Below are 25,636 nucleotides of genomic sequence, written 5' to 3' on the forward strand. Positions count from 1 at the left end.
GTCCTTCCTGATTTGTGGAGCCCAGAACTGGATGCAATACTCCAGCTGTGGCCTCACCAAGGCCAAGTACAGTGGGAGGATGGTATCCCGGGTCTTGCTTGAGATGCATCAGTAGATGCAAGCTAGAGTTTTGTTTTCTTTGTCAGCTACAGTATTACATTGCTGGCTCATGTTCATTTTGTGGTTAATCATGACCCCCAAGTCTCTTACAGTCATGGTGCTAGCAAGTATAGCATTAATGAGCCTATAAGTGTGAAGTGGGTTTTTTTCCCCTGAGGTAGAGCACCTTGCATTTCTCCGTATTGAATACCATCAGGTTTTCATGTGCCCACCTTGCAAGCCTATTATGGTTGGCCTGGATCACCAGACTATCCTCAAGTGCACCTACTCTTCCCTGAAGTTTGGCGTCATCAGCGAACTTAGCTAGTCCACTTCTGACACCAGTGTCCAGATAGTTTATAAAGACATTAAAAAGAGTACAGGTCTGAGAATGCAGCTTTGGAGGACACTACTAGTCACTGAGTCCCATGTTGATTTGGTTCCATCAGTTCCTACTCTTTGAGTATGACCTTGGAGTCAGTTCCCCAACCATCAGACTGTGGAGTAGTCGAGGCTGCAATTGCCCATTTTTTCCATGAGGACATCATGGGACACCACATCAAAGACTTTTTTAAAGTCCAGATATATTCTATCAATCTCTTCCCTTTTGTTCAGGTGATATGTCACCTGGTCACAGAAGGAAATGAGATTGGTCAGGTAAGACCTACCCACAACAAATCCATGCTGGCTATCCCTCAGAATGTTTTCTTCTGTTAGCCTGTCAAGAACGGTTTATTTGATAATTTTTTCCAAGATCTTCCTAGGGACTGAGATCCAACTGATTGGCCTGTAGTTTCCCAGGTTTTCTTTCCTCCCTATCTTTAAGAGAGGTACCACACTGGCCCTCTTCCAATCTTCAGGTACTTTGCCCGAATATCATGAGTTCTCAAATATCCTTACCAGTGGCTGCGCAATGATGTCTGCTAGTTCCTTTAGCACTCTTGGGTGCAATCTATTCAGACCAGTTGACTTGTTGGGGTCCAGCCTCTCAGGTGGCTCCCTCACAATATCCATGCCAATGGTGGGCATATATTCATTCTTAACCTGGTCATCCCACATCATGTTAAGCAGGGTGGTCCCTTTGGGCTAGTTAAAAACTGACACAAAGTAATCATTAAGCAGACTGGCTTTTTCCTGGGTGTTGGTAGTCTGCTGCCCCAACTGGTTTGGCAGGGGTCCAGCGTTGCCCTTGTTTTATTTTCGACTCCCCACATATCTGAAGAAGGACTTTGTATTGTTCTTGATTCATGTAGCCAGGTGGAGTTCAGTTGCAGCTTTGGCTTCCCTAGTTCTCTCCCTGCAGGTGCAGACCAGTGCAGGATACTCCTTACTGGTGTTTCCTGTCTTTCATCCTTTATAAGCCTCATTTTTAGATGTAGGATGTCCATGAGTTCCCTATTGAGCCAAGGGGGTTATTGAGCCCTTTCACCACTTTTCCTACGGGTGGATTAGATCTAATTGGTGCCAGTCCCCTGATCTTGGATGTTTCCACGATGTCTTTCTTGTGATTTTCCCAGTGAAGTAGGTGTTGTTGGTAACACATAGATTTTGACTTGAATACTATAATGAAACTATAACTCGAAATCTAAACCCACTGTGACAGGTAAACAATCTGACAAAGAAAGTTATTTAATATATGTATTCTGTTAAACATAACATCTGGGAAAACCTAGACACATTGAAGAAAATTCAAACCAGGATGACATTTCATAACAGCTATCTAATAATACACTGTTTTGCTGAGACAAAAAAATTTCCTACTCAAGATTTGTTAGGTATATATTAACCAGCTTACCTGAAGCCCATCTTGGTACTGAACAGCTGCTTGCATGGCTTCATCAAGTTTGTCGACCCGTTCTTTCCATGCTTTGTTTACAGTATCCCACGCAGAATTCAGCTGCAGTTTAAATGATTAAATATTTCAATCATAATTCAGGTATTTCAGGATCAAAATCTGCTCTCAATAATCACAATTTTATTGTTTACTTCACCTTGTAAAGAATTCTGGACCAAAATCTTTAATTTATATCATTGCAAATTATTTTTGTGAAGGATATATTCTATAGTTAAAGTACATTATAATACATCAGCCTTAAATATTTACATTTCTACTACCTCATCTATACTCTTATTGACAATGGGTTTGTCAGGTTCTCCACAAGCAGCAATTAGTTCAGAGCCAAGAATTACAACTGTATCTAGTTCTTCTTGCAATCCATCAATTTCTTCTCTGATAGCCTAAAAAAAGGAAAATAATACATCATTAATACTGATAAATTTTAATACTCCAGAATGCAGGTACAGTTTGGTTAAGACAACATCAGAAACCCAGATTTTCATTTCCATTACATTGTTGACATGTCATATTCTCTGCTTCTTTCTCTCCCTGGGAGAGAGAAGACCCTGAAGTAAAACTTAGATATCGAAAGGTCATTGCAAAAAAACAAAAACCTTATTGTAAATTAAAAGTGAGGTTATAAAGAATAAGCTACTCTGTAGAAAAGTAATACTCCCCCCCCCCACAAAAAAAACAGCTTAGAAGACTATAATGATTTATGCTACTTCAACCGGAATTTTTGTCAGGGGTCACTATTTCTACTTCTAAATTGTTATGTTATAATCAGTGTCACTGATTTCAGGCTTAGACTAAGCCTTTTGTTTAAATGTGTTCATGAAATCCACAATTTTTTTTGACTTACTCCAATTTCAGTTATACATATATGTCATATGCATATACGCAGGCACTCATACATACAAAGATACACATACATATGAAACCAGTGATACATATAAGTATCTAGACAGACATATATTGATGTACACAATGAATATAAAGCAAAAATAAAGGTAGGTATATATTATTTACCATAACATTCTGAAGTACTTTTACAGAAAAATTCTACGTAAATATCCTGTTGGTTACAGGGAAAAAAAAATCTCTTTTGGTATTTCATGTTAATTGTGTACAAAATCTTATCTCCTCTCAGTATATCGAAAAGAAACCCCACTTCTTTAAGCCTACTAAATTACTTGCTACTGACCTCTGCAGCTTCTTGTTGCTGTTTGACTACAGAAGGGTCAACCCCAGGTCCCTCCAGTTCTCGGATGAAATCTTGAGTATCTTTAATAGTGGCTACAAGGGACATGTGATCACACCAGAACTTCTCAGCCAGTTCCATCACATCCAACAACTTGGCCTCCCTTTGCTCAGTCAAGGTCTGGATGTCCTCCCAGATGAAGACCATTTGGTCCAGTTTATCTTTAACAGCTAAATAGGCAAATGGACTTGATTATTATGGGGGCAACCAATGCCTATAAACATCCTGATAATGAGACCAGAAAACTATCACAGGCACACACTCCTTCTGGAGAAATCCAACTTGCTTTTTAATTCAACTTCTAAACTTAGCCCTTTACAACAATAAGAAATATAAGAACAATATAAATATAAGAACAATAAGAAATAAGTAAACCTTTTTTTTTTTAAATGAAGGCTAAAGTTATGACACTACATCATAAAGGAAGATGGTCACCTTTTTAAACTTCTAGGCCACAATCTACAATAACAAACTCCAGGTGTGCTCACTAGCAACCAAAAAATGAAGACGCTCAATACTTTAGTTTAGCTTATTTCAACTACAAAGGAATTTTCTCTCTGTCAGATAATCTATTACCTTTGGCAGATATATCCTTATCAGCTCCCTCTGAGCGAGCAATCATTTCCTCTCCACGCTGTTTGAGTGTCTCATACACTGGCTGTAGTTTTTCCAGGTCTACTGACACATTCTTATTTTCACTGATCTGTTCTTTAATTTTCTCCACCTCAGCTGAGATGGCAGGAGGTTGCCTCAGACGTTCAACTATGCGTTTCAGGCTCTCAAGGTTTGAATCTATCTTGTCATGAAACTGTGGGGATAAAGGAGAGAGAAAAGAGGAAGATATAGACAGGGAAGTCAGAGGAAAGGAAAAATAATAAAAAATATTCAAATTTGAAGAGTTTATTCTATAGAAAGATACTGATAAATCAACAGATTAAACATCTCCAGTTTATATTTAACCTTCATAAACATCATCAGGCTGTCTCCGTCTGGTGGTAGCTGAACTGCATTGAGAGATTTCTGACACTGCCTCTCAGCTAAGAAATCAGGTCTTTATCTCAGGCAGTAAAGGTTCATGACAACGGACCTAGAGTTTGGGTTCAGTCCTTCTGGATAACCTAACCACCTTCACATTTTGAGATGCATATATAATCCTCCTATTAAACACCAGGTTTTATATTGTTTTACATCTATATATAGACAGAAAAGTTTCATACTGTGACCATGCATTTCATAGTGCGTTGTGCACAAATACACTGATAAGGGTTTGATGTATCAGGTAATTAATTACCCAATGCATCAAATAATTGACTGAGGCAATAGTAATTAACTAAGTGGTGGGACTGAGAGTCAAGATATCTTCTAGCAGCAGTTTCTAACATGGGAGCTTGGGAGAAAATGGGTGTTTGAAATAAACAAAAGAGCAAAACCCTTTCATTGAAACCCACACGGAGACCTAACAAAAGTACTGTTTCTCATTTCTATGGTAAATTCACTGTATATTACTTCATAATAAACTTTGGGACTGAGCTTTTTAACCACAGGATCTGAATCTGAGGATGTATGAATATCCTGTGTCTGCGGCACATGTGTTAAAAGTCAAAGGAGTAATTATTGTATTTAGGTCTCTTTATTCTGGCACTGTACACCCCTTCCCTATCTGTAAAGAACAGTGTGAGAGGGGCTACTTTGCATATGTAAAGTAACTGAATGTACTTTAAAAATTGGAGAATTAAATAATGATACTTTTAGAACTGTGTAAGCAAATGCTTACATTTCCATCATGTATGATAAGGATAACATACTCTGGGATACCTCAGTGAGAAAAGAATTATGCATAACTAAATTATACTTCAGGTCTCTTACGTTTGTACATACATTTAGATTAACTTATATCAATTAAACATTAAAATACTTTAAAAATATTTAAGCAGCTTTTCCATATACTGATAATGCTATATATGTCACAAAGGAAAGTGATTAGAGGTGCACTGATATATTAGTTGTAAGGGAAATTTACCTTATTGACTATCGGGGTTTTTTTGGCTGTTGTAGCTAGCTGATAATGCTTACCGATAATTATGCTTTTTGGCCAGGTCCCTGGATACCTAGGTTCCCTCTCCCCCATGGGCCTAGGACTCCTGAATGCCTGGGTTCCCTTGGGAAACAGCGGGTTTCCCCTTGCAGGAAGGCAGCATTCTAGCTGAAAGGGATCCTGCTCGGGGCTGCCAGGAGCAAGATGCAAGGGGAACTACGTGCATGTGTATCGCTGCATGCATACACATGGCCAGAAGTACAGCTAGGCAGAGTCGAGAGAAGGTAAGTCTATGAAAGAGAAGGGGGCTCTCTGCTCTGTTGCCTTTGCCCTGGGAGCCCCACGCTGGCTATATGCCCTTTGCCCGCCTGGCAGCGGGAGGCACAACTCGCCACCCCCACTGCTGTCAGGAGGGCAGGGAGGCGCGTGGCCAGCACAAGGCTCCCTAGGGAAAGGCAACAGAGTGGAGAGTCCCGAGTGTGCATCCATTCTGCACACAGATCTGGTGGGGTACATGCCCCCCCCATGCATCCCTTGGGGGGGTGCATGCAGTAGTGGGGAGGCACCTCCTTGCTATATCCCCTGGATGAGCTGCACCTGGCTCCATCCTGCTCCCTACCCCACTGATTTAACTGGAGTAAATCAGTTATCAGATTGCATTGACTGATACAGTTTCTTAATAACTAGCTATCGGTATTGGCCAAGAAAATCTTTATCGGTTCACCCCTAAATGTGAATCTATCCTAATCCTAATATATAACCTGAACTGATATAGAATGATGAAAAGGCCAGCATAATCATTGGCTAAACAGTGTTATTGGCTATTATCAGCCTCCTAAACACTGAGCTAGCTGTGACTGAAACAAACGCAGGGAAAAAGCAAAGAGGGGTAGCACCATAGAAAGAACCAACATAGTGAGTGATCCAAAAGAAATGTATTTAAAATATGAAGAACAGAGTCACACATTATAAACACATTTCTCACCGATCAACCACTCCCTTTCTGACCTCACTGTCCTTGTATTCAAGGGAAATCTAACCCAGGAGGTCTCCACCTTTTTCTTCCTAAGGCCCTCCCTAGCAAGTTCTAAAAACTCCACAGCCCACCTGTGTCACAACTACTGCCTGGCTCCCTTGCCTCACCCCAGGTGCATGAGACAAGGTTTGGCAGCAGGGAGCCCCAGGGGCTCCTGAGCAGCAGCAGCGCAAAGTTTCGCCCCACCTGCCTGCAGCATCGTCCACAAGCTGGAGGCTGTGGGGTCAGCCCAGGCCAGGCAGGGAGGGCCTTTTCCTGCTCCTTCCTTGGGACTAGCCTCAGGCCTGGGGGACCAAGGAGGCTTCTCCCCATGCCAGACCATGCTGGGCTGAGCGGATCCCCTGAAACCTTTAAAAGTAAACTTTGGAACAAAAATTCATAAGCTGCCTGGGTACTAAGAACCAAGGACTTAACACTGATATTGGCTTTATAGCTCATTATAACCTTCCTGATCCCTGAATTCTCCCCACACGCGAAAGGCAAAAAAACCTTCCTCCCTTTTGCCAGCTCTTGTTCTCCCGGTACCCAGTTTCTTTTCTTCTACTAATTGTTTGTCTGATATTTCTGGGATTTTTCCCCTTCCCCCTCATCTGAGAATTGTTTTTATTTATTCTGCTATGTCTCACTGCTCAAACTTGATCAAGAGTGTTTGGCATTCAAAAGCTTGTCTAATTCTATCCCAACTATAAAGTTGGCCCAATACAAATATCACCATAAGAAACCATTGCTTCCTTAAAGAAATAGCACAGTCTTGAGAATTTAACAGTACATAACTTATAAAAACATTTAGGAAAATATTACAAATCTGTAGAAGTTATCAGTAATATTATTTGTTCCATCATGAACAAGAAGCAAGGAGAAACTGCTGTAAGCAAAGATGTATAAAATTTGATAGTTTTATCCTGGTTTCAGTACGAATTTATGCACACTGAGCTTTGTTTCAAATAGGGTTTTGAGGTAAACCCAGTAGAATATGCAGAATTTTGCTGAGTTTAGCAATGAAACGATGCAAAATCCACAAATTTCTCAAGGATTTGACACACGGTGATAAGCAACTGAACTTTGCTTCAAAAGCCCATAAGCCTCAGATAAACTATTTAACAAATTCAATTGGAATTTTAAGTTTCAAATGAAATCTGAAATCAGTGAATCTGAATATTTTACAACACTGAACAATTTGAATATTTTACAGTGCTGATTATCTAACACTGGTAGTTTGCATACATGTACAAGTGTTCTCTCTTTGTTGCCTACTCTAGGAGAGAGAAGTAAACCCTAGCATTACTGACAGCTAATAACAATTCTCTCTTTCAGTTCCAATGGTGGAAGCCTGTGTTTGCAACTGATGTTTCTGAGTTCTAAATACCATGGGTGACTGGTGCTGCCTTAGTCAGATGAGGCACATGCCCCTCCTGCGACCAGTCCTGCCAACTGAGGTAGGGGTCTCCCCCTGCAGCCAATCCCGCCGACGGCTGTGTCTGATCTCACTGCCCTCGCGGCCAATGCTGCGATGGCTGATCACTGTGGCCGATCGCTGTAGCCGCTTCCAGGAGTGGCTGCAGTGATCAACTGGCACTTGCACAGGGGGCAGTGGTGCTCCCGCCTGCCCCCCTGCCCATCGCCTAAGCAGTGAGTGTGGCCGGTCAGGGGGTGTGCGTGCACCCTCTACTTATTGCCACTGCTAAAATACATATGTAAACAAGGCAACATAGATTAGGAACATGCTAGTAAGAAAAAATATTTATCCAGATATGAAAAGAAGATGAAAGGTCTAAATTTTAGGCACAGATATTCCTGATATGACTTCAAAAGTATATGTTCTGCAGCAATAACATTTTTCAAGGACAGCATAGTATGTTATACACCAATAGATATATAATCATAACTCTGTAATGAATAGGAAATCAATGTCATAAACAATGACATGAGCATTCATTTAGTTAAGTAAATTCTAGATAAACTTGCAGTTTAGGCTTAAAATACAGACATAAGATGATAATGCCTTTGTATATATATTTTGGTATACTTTTCTATTGGAACAAACCCAAGTACATTTCAAAATTGATACCTGAGTACACTGAGAAATAGCTTCATCAAGGACCAGTGCTCGCTTTTTGACATCTTCTTTAATTTTACTGTAAAGGGTGTCGGCTGCCACATATTTCTCTTGGATAGAAAAACCTTCTCCTGGGCTTAGCTCCAATAACTGAGGCCCAGTTTTGTTCATCTTATCTATATGAGGCTTGTGTTCGGCAATCAGCTCACGCAGTTGCTATAACAAACCAAACAACTTATCAGTTTCTTGAGCTTATGCCATTACATTACAGCTGTCTGCACTTCTAACACATCCAGCTGGCAAGGAATTCCAAACAGATACTCTTCACCCTAACGTATAGCACAAATCACATCAAATATAGTCAATCACTGGCACACTAGTGATGGTTCTCTTTCCAATACTGAATAGCTATGCAGTCATGAAATGTCACATATATAGTTATAGTGAAAAACTCTATGAACTACGTAACGTGGAACATATTATTACATCTCTGATGATAAATATGCATATGATACTGGCAACCGATCCTTCATGTCCTTTTAGAATCCATAGCATTTACCATGACAATAATTTTACAGATACTGGCATAAAAATACTATATCTATGCTTTTCATATAATAGATCAGATCTTGAGATTTATGCTATTGTTTATCATGAACTCAAATGTTTTCCATTAAAAAGACTCTGAGTTCTATATTAACAGTATATTCATATCAGAAGTTTATCCTTGACTGACAAAGTGGAAAGGTGATGTTCAGAAAGGTTAAAGTGAAGTGAGAGACAGAGGACTAGACTCCTGTATCTATGTCTCCATTTCTTTGCTGTAACCACAAGACCATGCTCCTACCTATACATACTGTATTTTTGACAGTGACATTTTAGCCACCACTGGCCTCTCTCTCAGAAAAACCCAACCAAACAACTGATGAAAATCTTTCAGGAATTTTGTGAGAAGCAGACCCTCTGCTTTCCTGATTCCTAAGTTTTTTCTTGCATCAGGAAATCTTCAGGACATTGGGAGCATAGTTTTTTGTGAGATGCCCAGTTTCCCCAACCATATTAGCTTTTACCCTCCCTGACAATTACTTATTCCCAAACCAATCAGACTGAGTATTCTGGTGACAGTCTCCCTTCTGATTAAATGAATCCTAGTAACCCCTAATCGAGCCCCACTGACAACTGCAGACACACACTCATTTGTAGTGCCACAAAAATTAGAGAGCTTTGGGAATAGGAACTTTTCGAACCCCCTGGGGAGAGCACTACGAAGTCATGAAAAGCACATTCTCTCCAGCCAGAGGGTGAAAAGGGGTGCAGACAGAAGTGCAGCTCCCAGCTGTAACTCAGAACCATTTTTGCAAAGTAAGTTACAATGTTACACCAGACCAGACAGAAGTTCACTGTTAGTTCCAAGGGGGAGTGGAATCCAGACAGGTTCCCATGGCAATGGCCAGGCTCTCTGCCAGGGCTCCCTCTTTTCATAATGGGAGGGGGGAAGGGTAGCAGAGGGAGCTGGTTCTTGGGGCTTCCCAGATGGTGCTGAAGTGTTTGTCGGGGGACTGCTTTCTGTGGCCAGATCAGGTGAAAATTGTCACTTCTGTCTGCACTGCTTGAGCTTCACTCCTTATCTTCATTTCTCCCACCCTCATTGCAGCCTGTCAGTGAAACCAGTCACTGACAGCCTGCCTTCTCCACCAGACAAGAGGGACTGGACAGGTTGTCAGCCTCCCAGCTCCCCACCCTCCTCAGGAGAGCAGCAAAGACAGCAGCCAGACAACTAGCTGGCTCCCTAACAGCTTCTGAGGGGCAGACCTGCAGCTCTGCTTGCTGGGGCTGTTACTGAGAATACCCCTAGATTGGCACTGGTGTCCCAAAAACAGCAGCAGCAGCAGCTTCTCTGCTGCTGCTGCTGGGGCTCCAGTGCCAAGCTAACAAGAGTGGCAAGATTCTCAGTAACAACCACAGCAAGCAGAGCTCTGCTGCCCCAAGGCTGTCAGGGAGCCAGCTACTCTCCCCGCCTCCTTCTTGAAGGTGGGGGAGAGAGTAGAGCACTATGAGAAGTTGGGGGTCCAGTAACTGCCTACGTATTACACGTCCTGCTAAAAAACCTATTGCTACAGAGAAGTTCCTGTTTTAAATAAGAGCTTTTTACACTGGATCCTACACTCCGTAGCATTAAAAATAGCCTGAATACGTAGACACTTGCTTTATTTGCCATAACAGTGTATATAGCACCACTAATGCAATGTGTGTCCATAGCCTTAGATACTAAAATCCCTTCTGGTGTTACAGTCCAGAGCACATTGTGAACAGCTGTGAAAAACTCTGCTTGTATTCCTGAGTCTATTACACTGCAAAATGGACCATGAGAATCCAGGAGTGGGATTCCTGAGCCTCAGCTCTTCATTTATCATCCTCCCCAGAAGGAGACATTGATACTGGATTAGGCCTCCCTAGCTCTCCCTGGAAAGGAATGTAAAGCTGTGAAGGAGATCACCAAGCCATGTCTCCCAAGACAACAATGTGGCAATGAAAGCTAGTCTAATGAGAGGGGAAGGAAATAGTGTGGAAATTAGATGTTTTTGGTTCGGATCCTCAAAAGTTTAGGATCATTCAAAAGACATCTCTGAACTTCTGGCTGACTATGTGAAACAATTCTGGTTTTGGCTGTCAATGGATCCTGAGTAACTGGAACTGACTGACAGTGACAGGAGTTCCATTAAACTTAATCATGTAATCAAAGTTCCTTTTCAATCAGTTGCAGCAAGTCATGGTGTTAGGAAAAAAACAGTAGTAGATAAGTGCTTATGCAATAGAGTCAAACAAGGAGAAATGTGTAAAAGGGTTTTTATAAAATAATTTTAGTTATATGGATATTGTATATGCAGGGAGGAGGATCATACCATGTTACTCAGGTCTCATTCCAGCAGTATAGAGAGGCCTTGGGATGAGCTTAGGAGTGAACTTCAGCAAAACTAGCAACATTTACACAAAATATCAAAAAAATAAAATAGAGCACAGAAAACTAAATTAACTTTCAAATCTGTCTCAAATACGACCACAATAGAGCTAAAATAGTGTGATGTTTTTCCCATTATAAACTTATTTGGGCAACAACTCCAGTCAATCAGAATTTTAGATTACATTACTTATTTGTCAAAGTTGTCTGACTAAACAAACCAATCTTCAGCTAATGACCTAATGAAAATGCAAATGTAAGGTCTCTTTTGCAAATAGAATAACTGAAGTCAATGAGCCAAACTGTAAATCATATTGCTTGCAAGTAAAACAACAACTATTTGGCTCCTGATAACTAATCAAGATATTCTGTAAAGATCATGAAGTTTATTCAGTCTTAATCTCTTAATAGGGAATATTTGTTTCTCAGGAGAATACCTAGTTTGACAAGAACTGGACAAAGCCAATGCTTATCATGCAGTGTGTGTCATCTCTACATCTTCATTAACTAAAGTCTCAAAGAAAACAAAATATTGAGTACTTAAGCTTTAAATTGATGGAATTAAGGCCAATTATCCATTACCTATAAATGCTCTGTTGAAAGTGATATGCACATTGAGTAGATAATGTTAAACATGATATATGTTATCCCAAATGCAATTTAGCTTGCATGCAAACACCTCTAATAGAACTCAGTCCACCTGAAACGCAGTATTCATTTTTATAATTTTTTCATTCAGCTTGGTTTCCTCTCTAATGTTAGCGAACATATTCAGCAGTAGAAATGACCTACTGCATCAACTGTACCAAAGCACTGTAGGCCTAGCTCTCTCTCACTTTCTTTTTCTGTAACAGGAAAATCTAATTATTTGATTATTTTCCTGAATCACCAGCAATCAGATTAGTTCCCAATACAGCAACAAAAAATCTACGTTTATATAAGTACATAAAATGTTCTTATATTTTACATGCAGCCCTTTACTAGTATTATTAATTAGACTTCAACAGCATCTTGTAATATTATGAGAAGGCTATCCATTCTCAGTAAACAGCTTAAAACTAACCATAGTTACATAAACAGCATTCAGAAAATGGGGTAACTCCATTAGTGTTCAATCAGGCTGGTAGCTTGGCGCAGAGGAGCTCTGCTTCTTTTAATAGTCAAGATTTCTCCTTTCTGTTCCTTGCCCATAGTTTCCTAGCTCTGTTTGTATCTGTTTATGGTCTCGGTTTGTTCTAACACTGACATCTATGTGAACTTTTCAAGTGCGCTTCTCCGCTCTTAACTCTTGTGTGCCCTACATCTGCTATGATGATGACACATTTCTTTCTTTCTTGTGTTGTCAAGTTTCATTTTTTTTTCTCAACATCCTTGTTTTAACACGCGGTTTGGGGAAACAGTAAAAGCATGTAAACAAACCGCACACAGTTTGGACTGCTACTGTGAAGGAAAATCTTTCTATAATAGCTTACAATGGCATGGAATCGGAGTGTTTGCATCTCATAATTGCACAATTAGACCTAAGGTTTTTGCACTGTAGTTGACTGTTTCTGTAAGTTTTATTTTATAAAATGGCAGCATACTTACCCGATGCTCTTCTTGCTGTAGCTTTAAAGTTTCATATTCAAGAGCTGGAGCAGGAAGCTGCAAAATGACCATTTCTATTTCAGTTAACCATGGCCAAAGCTCCTCATAAGTCTCCCAGAACAGGTTAACCAGAGACTGAGCACGTTCCAGCTGGAGGTTCCTCTCAGAGTTCATTTGATAGACTGTATCATATTTCTGTACGAGGCTTTCCAGTTTCTTCTATAAAACAAAATTAACAAGAAATATTAGCATTTTCTGTCTCCTAGGTATTTACAATATGCCTATTACCCAGGTATCTAAGCATCTTAAGATATTTTATTACAACCTGTGCAAAATCTGTTCTTAGTAACATGAGTGTAAATGGAGAACTCCTAATGTTAATGGAGTCAACGCACACAGAAAAGTTATCAGAATTTGACACACAACTTTCAACGTCATCAGTAATGTCTGAATACTACATTTACAAGAGAGAGAACAAAGTTACAAACTATGGAAATTCTAATTTCACCTAGTGAATGACCTAAGTGTATCTTGAGACTGACTTACACAGCTAAAGTTTAGGAGCAATTCTATTACCCACTTACGGGTGCATAATGAAACGTCTGCACTTCGGAAAGTGATCCTATCCCAATGGGGGTGCTTACAGACAAGCTTTGGGCAAAACGGCCAATCCAGCCAGCAGCCAATCTCCATTTCCCAGCAGTCCCTGCTCACATGGCTGGGGCTGGTTTCTGTAGAGAACCCAGTTGCACCTGCCCTGTAAACGCTCAAAGCTGGGGTTGCCAGGGAGATCAGCCTCAGCCCTGCTCAGAAAGTGGCACAGCAGAGCAAGGGGCTGCTCCAGAACCACTGGGATCTTGTGATGGGGCAGCTTGCTCTGGAGCTATGGCAGAGCCACAATCTGTAGCCTGCACACTCTGGGCAGGGGCACATGCCCAGATGTGAGCCCAGGGGCAGAGCTGCAATCCCTTTCCTGTGTGCCCCACCCCAGAGCATGCATGCCCTGGCAAGCTGCCCCCATCACAAGATCTGGAGCAGCCCCTTGTTCTGTTCTGCTGCACATTCTGCCAGCGTGGCTGAGGCTGCTCTCCATGGCAACCCAGCCCTGAGCTTTCACAGCACAGGTACCCCTGAGGTCTCCAAGGAGACCACACCTAGCCATGTGCTAGGGCAGCTGGGAAATAGAGTCCACTGCTGACCAGATCTGGCCCATGGGATGGACTTTGCCCATCCCTGTTACAGACCCAGAGGAGGTTGCAGAATCACTCATAGACAATAACTGATTAACTCAAAAGTAATTCTCAACTTTGGTTGTTCCTTAGGTGAATCAAAAATTTACCCTATGTGCTCCACTGCTTTCAACCTCAGCTTTGGTTGGAGCTACCCTAACCCTGGGGGAAGGCAACACTGCAGAGCAGAGCAGTGGTGCTCAATGTTTTTGCCTGGTGGGCTGCTTGGGTAGTGCCCAGTCTGTCCTTGGCTGGATCTGGCTGGTGGTCCCAATCTAGCAGCCAGGACAACTGCAGTGGGGCCTCATTCTGTTGTGTGGAGCGGGAGAGAGGGCAAACCAGCCCCATGAGGGAAGGGGGCTTGACCCGGCCTCCTGGTGAAAGGGAAAATGGCCTGGCCCTGACCCAACCCCTATCTGGCCTCACAAGGGAGGAAGGAGGTGTGGCTCAGCTCTGAACTCTCATGCAGGGCTTGGGGTTTGGGAATTTGGGAGCATGGAAGGATGGCAGTATTAACTGCCATTGCTCCCCTGCTGCCAAATTTCCTCATGGGCTGAAAACCATGGCTCTGCGGGTAGGAGGTTGAGCAGTCCTGCTATGAAGCACTGCAGTAAGCAGTTTGTGACATACTTTCAGGAGTGCAGCATATTTTTTTCCACATTTCTATCTAACGCCAATGGCTTCCACATAAGACAAATACTGGCATATGAGTCAATGGAACTGAGGTCATATGAGTCAATGGAATCTGCCCAGGACTATATAAGCAGTACAGAGAAAGAAGATATGACTTATGCCCTACCCATCTCCCCCATCAAATTGCCTCCAAAAGGCAGGATATTATCTTGTCCTTTATAAATAATGAGCATTCAGTGTCCTCTAAGATGCAGTCACTTCTAGGGTAGGTTCACGGCAGCAGTTGCTTCAGAGCAACAATGCTGCTAAATAATACTAAAAGGAAAAATGCAGACTAATTTCTGCAACTGAAATTGAAGGAGAATTCTAAATATGAAAATCATGACTACAAATACCATTTTAGCCAGGTGCCTCTATGTTAAACCTCTGCTATTATGGAAAAAGTGTCACATAATCCTTAAGGACACACACCAACTCATTCTCATAAGCATCTCCACTTAGGTAATGCAGTGCCTAAAATTTAAATGCCTACTCCAGATTACCTACTTTCTAAGGGACTTCCCTAATAACCAGACTATAGAATAGGCTGTGCATGGTGTACACTGTACCTTTCCTATTTATGTTAGGCCACTAGGCAGCCAAAATGAAAGATTCATGACGTTAGGAGAGCCAGAAGAGGATACATGGCTCTCTAAGTCCACTAAGTGGGAGGAAAGAAACCTGATTCCTGTTCTTGCTTCCAAGATTGTTTATACATGTGACTTTAGACAATCCTTGGTTAAAAACAGAAATAACTCTGGATAAGAACCCGTATCTGGACCACAACAGAGCTGAGAAATTGGGCACCTAGCTGCTTGAAGTAGACTGCTTCTGCACATGTGTTAGCTGCTTGAAGTAGATTGCTTCTGAGCATGTGCAGATGGTCTAGTCCAAGTGCCAAGGGAATTTTTCAGGCCCGCAAAGGAAGTAACTTTTGATTCTAAGCTCCTAAGCAGTTTTGTAGCCGCTGGGGAGGGAAGGAGCAGAGATCAATCTGCCCAGCTCTGGAAGACATTGGTACCAACATATAATATACCAACCCATAATTGTTCCCAGTCCTGTACTGAGACAAAGTGCAGTATTCAATCTGGGAATGGGCTGTCATCAACAGAATTATCACCACCAATCCTGGCAGAATGCAGATTTTCCTTGGCACTTTCAAAACAAAGCGTACCATTGCATATACACAAAACTCCATTGTTTATAAGAACTGATGCAACAACAGCCCATGCTGACATGACTATAGCTTATAAGCATTCATCAGAAGGGGGTGACATATTTCTTTCACATATTAGCATGTATTAACCAATGGTTCTGCATTTGTATTAATAACACAATAGTTAAAAGTACATAGTCTAAACTATAACTCTCCCATACTTGGGCATGTGCTAATAAAAATAATTAGCATATCCAATAGCCATACATTTTTCTAGGGAAAACTGCCCATGTTGTCATTATTATGAAACATTATATATGGCAGTGAACATAAATGCTAGCCTTGAAAAAACCAAGATCTATAAATAAGCCATTGATTGTGAACCAGAGAATCCTTTTTTGGCAGAACAAGCTACCCTTTAGTATGTTATGTCTTGTGTGTAAATTAAGTACAGAGATGCTATCCAAAGGACAAAACACAAGCTAACACAGAGATAAATGATATTTTTCACTAAGTATAATACAAATATTTTAAAAAGAAACATGAAATTATACTCTTTCAGTTTCATGGCCACTTATTCAAATGGACTGAATATTTATTTTAGATTCACTTAAGGGGACAACAAACTTCTTTGTAACTGCAGAGGTTCTGCTGTATAGCCAAATAACTGAGGCTCTGTTCCACAAGGAAGAGGTACACTGAAGGTGGGGGATCTGTTTAACAGGTTGCATTCTTACCCAGCACTGTTCAGCAAGGAATACACCAGATCTTATAGAGGGTTATATAGATCTTCCTAGCCTCACTCCTCCTGCAGGTGAGTATAAAATTGCCTCTGATGCCAATGAGCTAATAGCATCTACAGAGAAGGCCTGTTCCAGACTTAACTGACTTCAGTGGGCATAGGACTGAGAGCACTGCAACCTGGAGCTCCACAGCTTACTTCTGCTCTCCTTTGTGTATCTCTCTGCTGCATCACCTACAAACACAGCTGAGCAACGAGACCTGGGTTTTAGCTAAAATGCATATGACTGTTAACAGGCTAATAAAAGAGTCCTAACAGTGAGTATAGCACTGCACTGCTAAGGAATATAGCTTGTCAATTCTGCTACACTTACTTATGACAACTGGTAAGTGTCTCATCCAAGTATTCACATAGTCTTAAGTACTACTTAACATGGATAAAGATAGATAACAAAAATTCAGAGCCCAAATCAATGCAAGACAATGAAGTACTTACACTCAGTGTTTGTTTGTTTACTGAATGTCTGCAAGGAAAGGAAAGGAAGGAAAACTTGTTCCTGAAGAGCATTCTTTTAGTGACATCTTTTCTCAGGTAAAAAGATGTTATTTCAAATTGATTCCAATTGATACCCAATTGATTGGGAAAGGAAAGATACCCCACTGGAAGTGTTTCTTTATTTTTTTAATCCTCAAGACATCTGTAAGTTATAGCATCCTACCTTCATTGTCTGTTTTTCCTCTTCAGTGTACGTACTCATAATCTCATCCCCAGACTCAACAAGTTCATCAATAATATCTTTATGCCTCAAAATCTCCATGGTGAAAGCCTTGGAAAAAAATGAGAACTTGTCAGCAATCAAAAAAGAGTACATAAAGTGAAAACTATTTTTGAGGAGAACTATGATGGGCTGAAAATTAAATCATGCCAGTATATTTTCTAGATAGAAAAAGCACTGGCCAATAATTCATATGACAGTTGGAAATGCATTTCTTTACCTTTTGAACTTGGAGCTGAGAAGCAGTCTGGTCTTGCTCAAGCCTAATATCACCCAGAGACATCAGTTTCTTTTCTGTTTCTTCAATCCAGGCTAACTCAGCATCAGCTGCTTGATCAAACTGAATAAGCAGACATTAATTAATTCGGCAAATGTATATACATGGAATCTGAATCGATTGTTTAATGAAGAAAAGAAACAGAATTGTTAGAACATTATTAGTCCATTTTTATATAAAGTTTTTAGACATGTGAAACATAGAGCTCGAAATGGTACTGCGAAGTTTAAAGAGAATGAGCTTAATTCATAACCATGACAAAGCAACAACATTAAAAGATAGAAGTTAGCATACTTTACTCAAACCTACAAATCTCTCCCAGGCATCCTAAGATCAAAGAGGACTTTAGATTTCCTTTAAGAGGAATTCAAATTTACATTTTCCTTGAATATTATGAGTCTCAACTTCATAATTAATAAGCTTTTATCATCATAACTGTGATCCTCTTGGGGAAAACATGACTATAAACCTATAAAGTTTATCGGTATCCTTGCATCTAGCTGAGTTTCTCCAATATTAAACATTAGTATGAAATTATGGCTCTTATTTAAGCCAGTCCCAGACTCCCACTAACTTCAATAGAGAGCATTTTATCCGAAAATTCGATGGTTGAGTGGAAAAATACTCCTTGGGCATTGGGGTACACCCTTTCTTGCTCCTAAAGATTTATTTTAATTTAGAATGATTTAATACTTTAATAATTTAAAACTCTTCTCAGGGAATTTCTGAGGGGAGAGTGAAGGGAGAGTGGAGGTCGGGGATATGTAGAGGGGAGCAAAAGTTATATAAAGAGGTACATGTCGCAACAGACCAGTAGAAGTATGACAGTAGATCAACAGGAATATACTCGCTCTTCAACCCAAGTCTACCACTATATTTTGGCACAGGTGCAATTGGGGCACAAAAGGCTGATTGGCAATTCTGATGTGAAGCAATCAGAAGAGCAATATGCTGAATGCTGATTTACTCTGGAATCTGTCCCAGAGAGCCACAGTGGGATCTAGTGGAAACTGAGAATTTTATATCTGGCCTTTGTTTAGGCCCCTAACTGTAAGTGTAACCAGCTGAAAATCTAGCACCAATCATGAGTGCTGAGCACCTGACATTCTGATCCCAAGCTGTTTTAAAAACCTGTCAAAATGCATTATGTCATAACGTGTTCCACGTGTTGTGACTACCAAGCTCTTCATATAGCTCTGTCCTCGCACAGATCAGACCTGCCCTCACTTATGCTGTGAGATCTGCCTGTTTATGAGTCTGTAGCTGCAGAGCCACCAAGGTCTTATTCCTACCATGTCTGTCATGTATTAATGCTTTATTATGAATCATGCATAACAAAAAAACAAGGTAAACCTGAGATTTTATTCCCCTATGAGTCAGTTTTTATCATCTTTTTTAATCCATTTGTTATATAAAACAGAGCACAAACATTTTTCCACTAGCTGTCATTTTTCATTTATGGTGAAAGATATTAAGTTTGTTCTAAATAGTGTGGTTGCCTAAAAGAATCGCACGCTCTAGATCAGCCTGCATTATAGTACTAATGCCAATATATACATCAGTGGTGTTCAAGCCATGACTCTAGAGTTGCATGGGGCTTTGGGGGTCCTAATTCTTCTGAAATCCAACCATCTGATTCTACCAAAAAGGAAGGGGGGTGGATGGTGCTAGAAGGAGCCACAAATTAACTGAGACATGACTTTTTGTCATTGCATATTCATGGATATGACACTGAATCCATGCATAATGGAAGACCATCCATGGTGCAAACACGACAGAGAAACATTTGGATGCTGTGGCACAACTCTTTTGCTTCAGTCTCAAATTTCCTTTTGCTGAAGAAATGGCTTTTCCATGTTGAGATTCCTAGGTGCAGTTTGCACGTACAGTGTGCTGAAAAACGAACACTAAAAATGGCACATTATGTATCAGAATTTCAGACAGTGTTTTATTGCCATTACAGATGACTGAGCTACATGTGAGCTTTGAACTACCCTGAGGCTATTGTGATTTCAACATGTTATACCATTCAATTTAAGTTCACACATTTAACTACAATATTTGCTATTTAGTTTGGTCAGGAAAGGAGGACCCCTGAATGTGCGGAATAACAAGTTCCTTTGTTAACACTTTGAAAGCATCTTCTTTGACAAAACTAGTAGAAAAACAGAATGCAATCCCATGGTGGTATTCTATTCTTTTCTGAACACCTGGATGACCAGATCTGGGCACAATTCAGCGTTTACATATGTAAGGCTAAATGGACAGGAATAGAATGCCAGGCTACATCAGTGGCAGTTTTGGGACTTAGGTGACCACATAGGTGATTAAATATGGTCATCTGAGCATCCAGAAAAGAATAAAGTGCCATCCATAACACATACTATTGTGTGTACATGGCACCCACTATGAAACAACAGTGGAATAAGGCTCAAATAGATATTGCGAGCTGAAGGTAAAAACACAAAAGGCTGTGTTAATCTCCGGGGAAATTCTATAGATTTCTACCCAAAGGAAGGGGGCTCTGCCCAAAAGCTTGTCTAACATCTCTCAACTATACAGGTGGTCCAATAACAGATATTACCAAGAAACCTTACTTGCTGCATATTCCTCTGACCATCACAACTATAACATTTCAACCCTACTGCATATATTTAGGAGGAACCTACATTTGAGATCATTCTGATCCAGTGAGTTACAAGAAGTGGGTGAAGTATTAGCTCAATATGACTTCCATAATTCCATCGTATAACTTTACATCTTCAAAGTGCCACCCACCAAATCCACCTACCTCCTCCCCTCATTAAACCACATGCTTTACCATTTTGCTTTTACCTTTACCAAACACTTTCAGTCCTTTGTGGTACTACTAACTTAGCACTTTTACCCCACTTCAGTTTCTCTCCCATTTCTCTGCCAGTTACTGTTATCTTGGGCAGGCATTTGGCTTCTTTCCAATATGTTGTTCCTGGAGTCAACATGGCCAGCTCTGCATCTGCCCTTCTGGCTTCCTCAACTAGGGAAAATTCTGAAGTGTCCTGAGTGTGGCAGATAAGAATGAAAACCTACTTCTGAAGAGCCATGTATACTCCTTGCCTGCCTCATGCCCCTAGAGATCAAGCTTTTAATATGTAAAGGTTTTGAATGAGATAAGAAAAACATTCAGAGTAAATGGTTTAAAATGCTAGGATACTCAGAATATATTTAAATTATGTTAAGTATTTATTCTATTTATTAGTTATTCTGGGACTTCCAGTTACCACCAATTCTTTTGCAGTTTGGCTTCTAAAACAAGTTTGTTACTCTGACATATACACTTTCTATCTTTCTGAGGCCCAGTAAAGCCTCTTTTCTGAGCACTAGTGGCACTGCAGAAATCTGCACTTGTATTTTTGCGCTAGCAAAATGAACAGTAAATAGAAACTGGAAAAATTTGCATCTCTGGTTTGCATATGTCATCAGATAGCTAAATGTGTGACTGAAGATACATTTGTGAGAACCTAGTCTAAAAAAATACTCATCTATTTACTACAAGAAGTTTAAAAACACAGGCAACAATTATTTCTCATTTTTGAGGAAAAAGAAGTTTTGTCTTACACCTGGAGTAAAAAAGGCAGTGAAAATACAATAGGCCAGATGTTCAATGGATATGACGACTTCAATGGAACTGCACCTATTTAAATCAGCTAAGAATCTGGCAAACCATACATTTAATATAGCATGAAATGTAAGATGCAAGACCTCTGTAACATATTATGGTTTTACTGTAATATTCCTAGTTTAAATGTGCTCATGTCATAATAATGTTGTGTGCCTCGGTTTCCCTTACTACCTTGTATGTAGGGAAAGAAGGGCTAAAGGACCCTTACTAACACCTAGTGCTGCTGACATGCAGGAGGGTTGGCATGAGACCCAGTGGACCTCCAGCAACAAAGCACTGAAAGGCCCTGCTAATGCTTCAGGTAGGCTTTATAAACATCCTTTCGTGCTGTTGTCCAGGAGATATTAAGGGAAGAGATGGACATAAGCATCAAAATGGAGACAGTAACCTGAAAAGCAGGGGGTCGGCTACATAGCTGAAGAGTGTGAAGAGAGCAAACAGCCACATAACACTGAGGCTCAGGGGTATGTCATCCAGGCTAGGGAGAGACATTATACCAGTTTAAGTGATCAGAAAGTCTTAAGTCTGATATTACATTCAATCAGGTTTATCTCAAACCAGTTTCAGACATTTTGAAACTACTTTCTGTGCCCTTAATGTCCGTTCTGTTACAGGTTTAAACCAGCTTCTGACTGGGAGGGGGCCAGAGCTCCCCCAGCACCTCCATGGTCCGCAGTGGCTTTCCCCATCCCGCAGTGCAGCCTCCCTGCTTGGAAGGGGCTGGCGCCCCAGGGAAACCATGACAGGGGCTGCTGCCACCATCATGCTTGCTCCCCCCTCGCTCCTCCAGTGGCCAGGCAGGACCAAGGCCAGACACTGGCTGGTGGGGCAGGGAGAATTTATTCTGCTGCTTGCCCTGGACACAGAGCAAACAGCGGCGGTGGTCAAGGTGGGCAGACGCTACTGTGGCCTCCCATAGGAATAACTTCTTTCCCTGCCCCTGCCTAAGGGATCCTGCCAGTCAGGGTCTGGCCCCACCCTCACCTGACCACTGGAGTGGTGAGGGGAGAGTGACCATGATGGGGGCAGCAGCCCCATCAGTTTCCCAGAGCACGAGCCCCTTCCCAGCGGGGGGCTGCACTGTGGAGCAGGGAAAGCTGGTACAGACTGTGGTGGCAGTGCTGGGCGGGGGGGGGTCCTCTACCTGCTCCACAGCATGCCCTCCCCTCCCCCTACAGCCAGAAAGGGGCTTGAAAGCAGCACCATGACAGGGGCTGCTTCCTCCATCAAGAGCCCTGCCCCCTCACCGCTGCAGTGCCAGGGCAAGGGCGCTGCCAGACACTGGCTGGCAGGGCCCCTTAGGCGGGGGGCAGGAAGAGGGGTTATCCCCCCCTCCCTCTGGCATGTGGCAGAGGGGGCAGTAGGGGGCTTATTCTGCCCGTTGCCCCAAGGAGGGAGCGAGCGAGCAGCAGTGATGGCAGTCGAGGTGGGCAGACCCACCTGCGAGCCCTCGGGGATAGTGGGGGTAGAGGGGGGAATAACCCCCCTCCCTGCTCCTCAGGAGCCATGCCAGCCTGCCTCTAGCTATGCCTGGTCCCACCGCTGAAGCAGCAAGTGGGGAACTCCCAGTAGAGGGGTGTCCCTGCCAGTGGGACCGGGAGGGGGAAATTAAACCCCTCTCTGGCCAGTTCAGCCAAGACTACAGCCCCCCTGCCCCTCCTGCACAGCTTCCCTGCAGCTGAGGGCACACTCTAGTGCCCCCTCTACTCTAGTGCCCCCAGTGCCTGGCTTGAGCAACTGCAGGCATGTGCCTGCATTCCCTCAGTCCACAGTGAATGTCTGTGTCATTTCAATCTCAGCAGGTTAGACTATCCTGCAAAAGTTGAATCAGTTCAGGCTCTGGCTTTTTGAATGTCTGCCCCTAGCCCTAGAGAGAGAATAGTTAAGCATCTACTGGGTTGTGCAGACTGGTCTGGGGACAGAGGGACTGCTTAAGCCTTTTTGCAGTGTGGCATTTGCTCCTCTCTGCCCCCACTCGCACTAAATGCCTTAATTGAATATGAGCTGTCTGCTTTGCTGCTTAAGAGTTCATGGAGTACTCCTGTCTCCTTTGTAGGCATGAACTTCCTTGCTCTGGAGCTGAACTAAGGAAGGGTCAGGGAGGGGGTCTCAGAGTCAGAAGCAGCTTGGGCTCACCCCACATTAGGAGCAATGAAAGACCAGACAGAGCTGGATAGAGGAGCTCTCAAGCAAGTGCTTCCCTGGGGGAATTCACAACCTCATATTGCAATTCTTGTTCCTGCTCAGTTTCCACTAGGGGACTGTGATCAGGGTGATTTAGCTACAAGGTTGATCTTTAAGGTTTGTGTCAACAATGAAGCAGATGGCCACAACAATGTGCAGATTAGCTTTGCTCCAGCTCTCATGTCTGAGCAGTGCAGTGACAGTCTATTCAAACAGGCCTTCTGTTACTCAAGCATAACAAATGCATGGCAACATTATTAAGTAAAATGCTTTGTTCAGGTATGGATTCCCAGAGACAATTTTTACTGCACAAAAAACATAAATTATTTTTAGTACCTGCTGAGATCTAAGTATGGCAGCATCAATCTCCTCCACTTTCTGAGCTATAGTGTCGTTCACCAATCTGTACCGTTTATTGTCCTCAGTTATCATTTTGTCTAGTCCCTCTCTCGCTCTCCATGGCACCAGTTCCAGCAACGCACTGCTAACTTCATTCAGGGTGTCCAATAAGCTTTTGTTGTTCTTTGCTTCTTTTTTCAATTCCTGAAAAAGACCATTTAAAATAAACATGCCTGCAAAAGAGCTCAGCACATGAAGCTTGAACATGTTTTTATTCTACTCCAAAATGTAAGCACTAAAATGTTTTCTAGGCAAACAAATGGGAAAAATTGGCACATTTATTTTGAGCTCAGTTACATTAGTCTTTGTTATTGTATGTTGTTTGACAGAAAAGCAGGTGATTCCTGAAGGGAAGTTTTCTACAGAACAAAACTTAAAAACATTTCTCCAGTCGACAGAGCAGACTGTCATTCTCTGGAATTCAATAGAGTTGTCAGTCTTTAATCAAGCAAACAAAGAGAAGAAAACTAACACATATTCTTTGCCCTCTGTAACCCCTTAAGAAACAAATTTGCCAACAAATAAAATTAAGTATCAAATAGTGCAAAATCTGAGATGAAGTCAAGTACATTTTTAAAAGAACAATGACTGGCTTTAATTCTGAACAAATCATCGTAGGATTCATTTTTTAACTCCCCATGCGCGCGTGCGTGCACACACACACACACTTTTTTTTTTTAAACTCTGGTTTCTAAAATTAGTGTGTTTAGTAACCTATTTCATGCTATGGTGTTGATAGTGTCCTGTTAACACTGGACAGTTTTTAATTTTAAAAAATGTCTGTTATTAACTTGAAATTTATACTATGTCTTAAATGTAGGCTCTTTTTATATTTTATAAGTCTTACTTTTTCTTCTTCTTTTTTTTTTCATTCTTGTCCACGTCATAAATGAGGAACAAAAATAACTTTGACAACTTAAGATTTTTCCCAGGGCTAGGTAGCATACCGAACAAAAGCGCAATGTAACTTTTCTCCTGCTGAGCTAATAATAAGCTGCAGCCTAATCTCATAAGTGACCATACCATGTGACTCTAGGAGGAGATTATGATTCTTTATTGTGTTAATTTTAGTCAGAGAGTTGATCCGGTGCCAAATTACAATTATTTTGCAAGAGATGCCTAAGGCAATAGAAGTTAACCTATGGCAGAAGCCTTTATAAACAGCAATACAGCTTGCACCTTTTAGAACATACCTTTTGCCTTTCTTGAGCTTGGTTTAATTCTTCACCAGTTGGGATCTGAGCTTCATATGAGAGCAATTCCACTTCTACTTTGTCAAGCCATGCACAGAGCTCCTCATGAGTTGAGTGCAGCTGGCCAGCAAGCTGCTGAGCCTGTTCTAAAGTCTTGGACACATCCGAACTCAAATTATTAAGATCCTTGTACCTGGCTTTAATGCCTTCCAGTTTATCTTGAATAATTACTACTTCATCACCTAAAATTTTAAAGCCGTGTTATTTCACGTAGTGCAACAAAATCCAGAACAAAACAGAAACCCTGAAAAATGTATTCATTTCTATGGTTGAAAATAGACATGACCTCTGTGTCTCTATAAAAATGTTTAAGGCAGCACAAAGCCCAAGCAAACACATGTCCGTGCTCCTTGCCATGCCACAAATGCCCAAAATCATAGCCATGATAACAGGCGGTACATATTTGTGCCACCTTTCT

At 41.5% G+C, this 25,636-nt stretch overlaps 1 protein-coding gene across 15 annotated transcripts in view; it reads right to left on the reverse strand.

The window, feature by feature from the left end:
- Window positions 1-25,636, reverse strand: part of DST (dystonin) — a 478,409-nt gene that overhangs the window by 65,767 nt on the left and 387,006 nt on the right. For all 15 annotated transcript variants that reach the window (XM_019537571.1, XM_019537570.1, XM_019537564.1 and 12 more), the window contains 10 exons: window positions 25,159-25,400; window positions 23,903-24,109; window positions 17,665-17,784; window positions 17,388-17,495; window positions 12,871-13,089; window positions 8,337-8,540; window positions 3,774-4,005; window positions 3,141-3,367; window positions 2,215-2,337; window positions 1,895-1,996 (listed from right to left, as the gene is read on the reverse strand). In XM_019537571.1, coding sequence (XP_019393116.1) covers window positions 1,895-1,996; window positions 2,215-2,337; window positions 3,141-3,367; window positions 3,774-4,005; window positions 8,337-8,540; window positions 12,871-13,089; window positions 17,388-17,495; window positions 17,665-17,784; window positions 23,903-24,109; window positions 25,159-25,400 — 1,784 coding nt within the window. The remainder of the gene's footprint in view (window positions 1-1,894; window positions 1,997-2,214; window positions 2,338-3,140; window positions 3,368-3,773; window positions 4,006-8,336; window positions 8,541-12,870; window positions 13,090-17,387; window positions 17,496-17,664; window positions 17,785-23,902; window positions 24,110-25,158; window positions 25,401-25,636) is intronic.

Source organism: Crocodylus porosus, unplaced genomic scaffold, assembly GCF_001723895.1.
Source record: "Crocodylus porosus isolate Cpor-Errol unplaced genomic scaffold, CroPor_comp1, whole genome shotgun sequence".
Taxonomy (NCBI): domain Eukaryota; kingdom Metazoa; phylum Chordata; order Crocodylia; family Crocodylidae; genus Crocodylus; species Crocodylus porosus.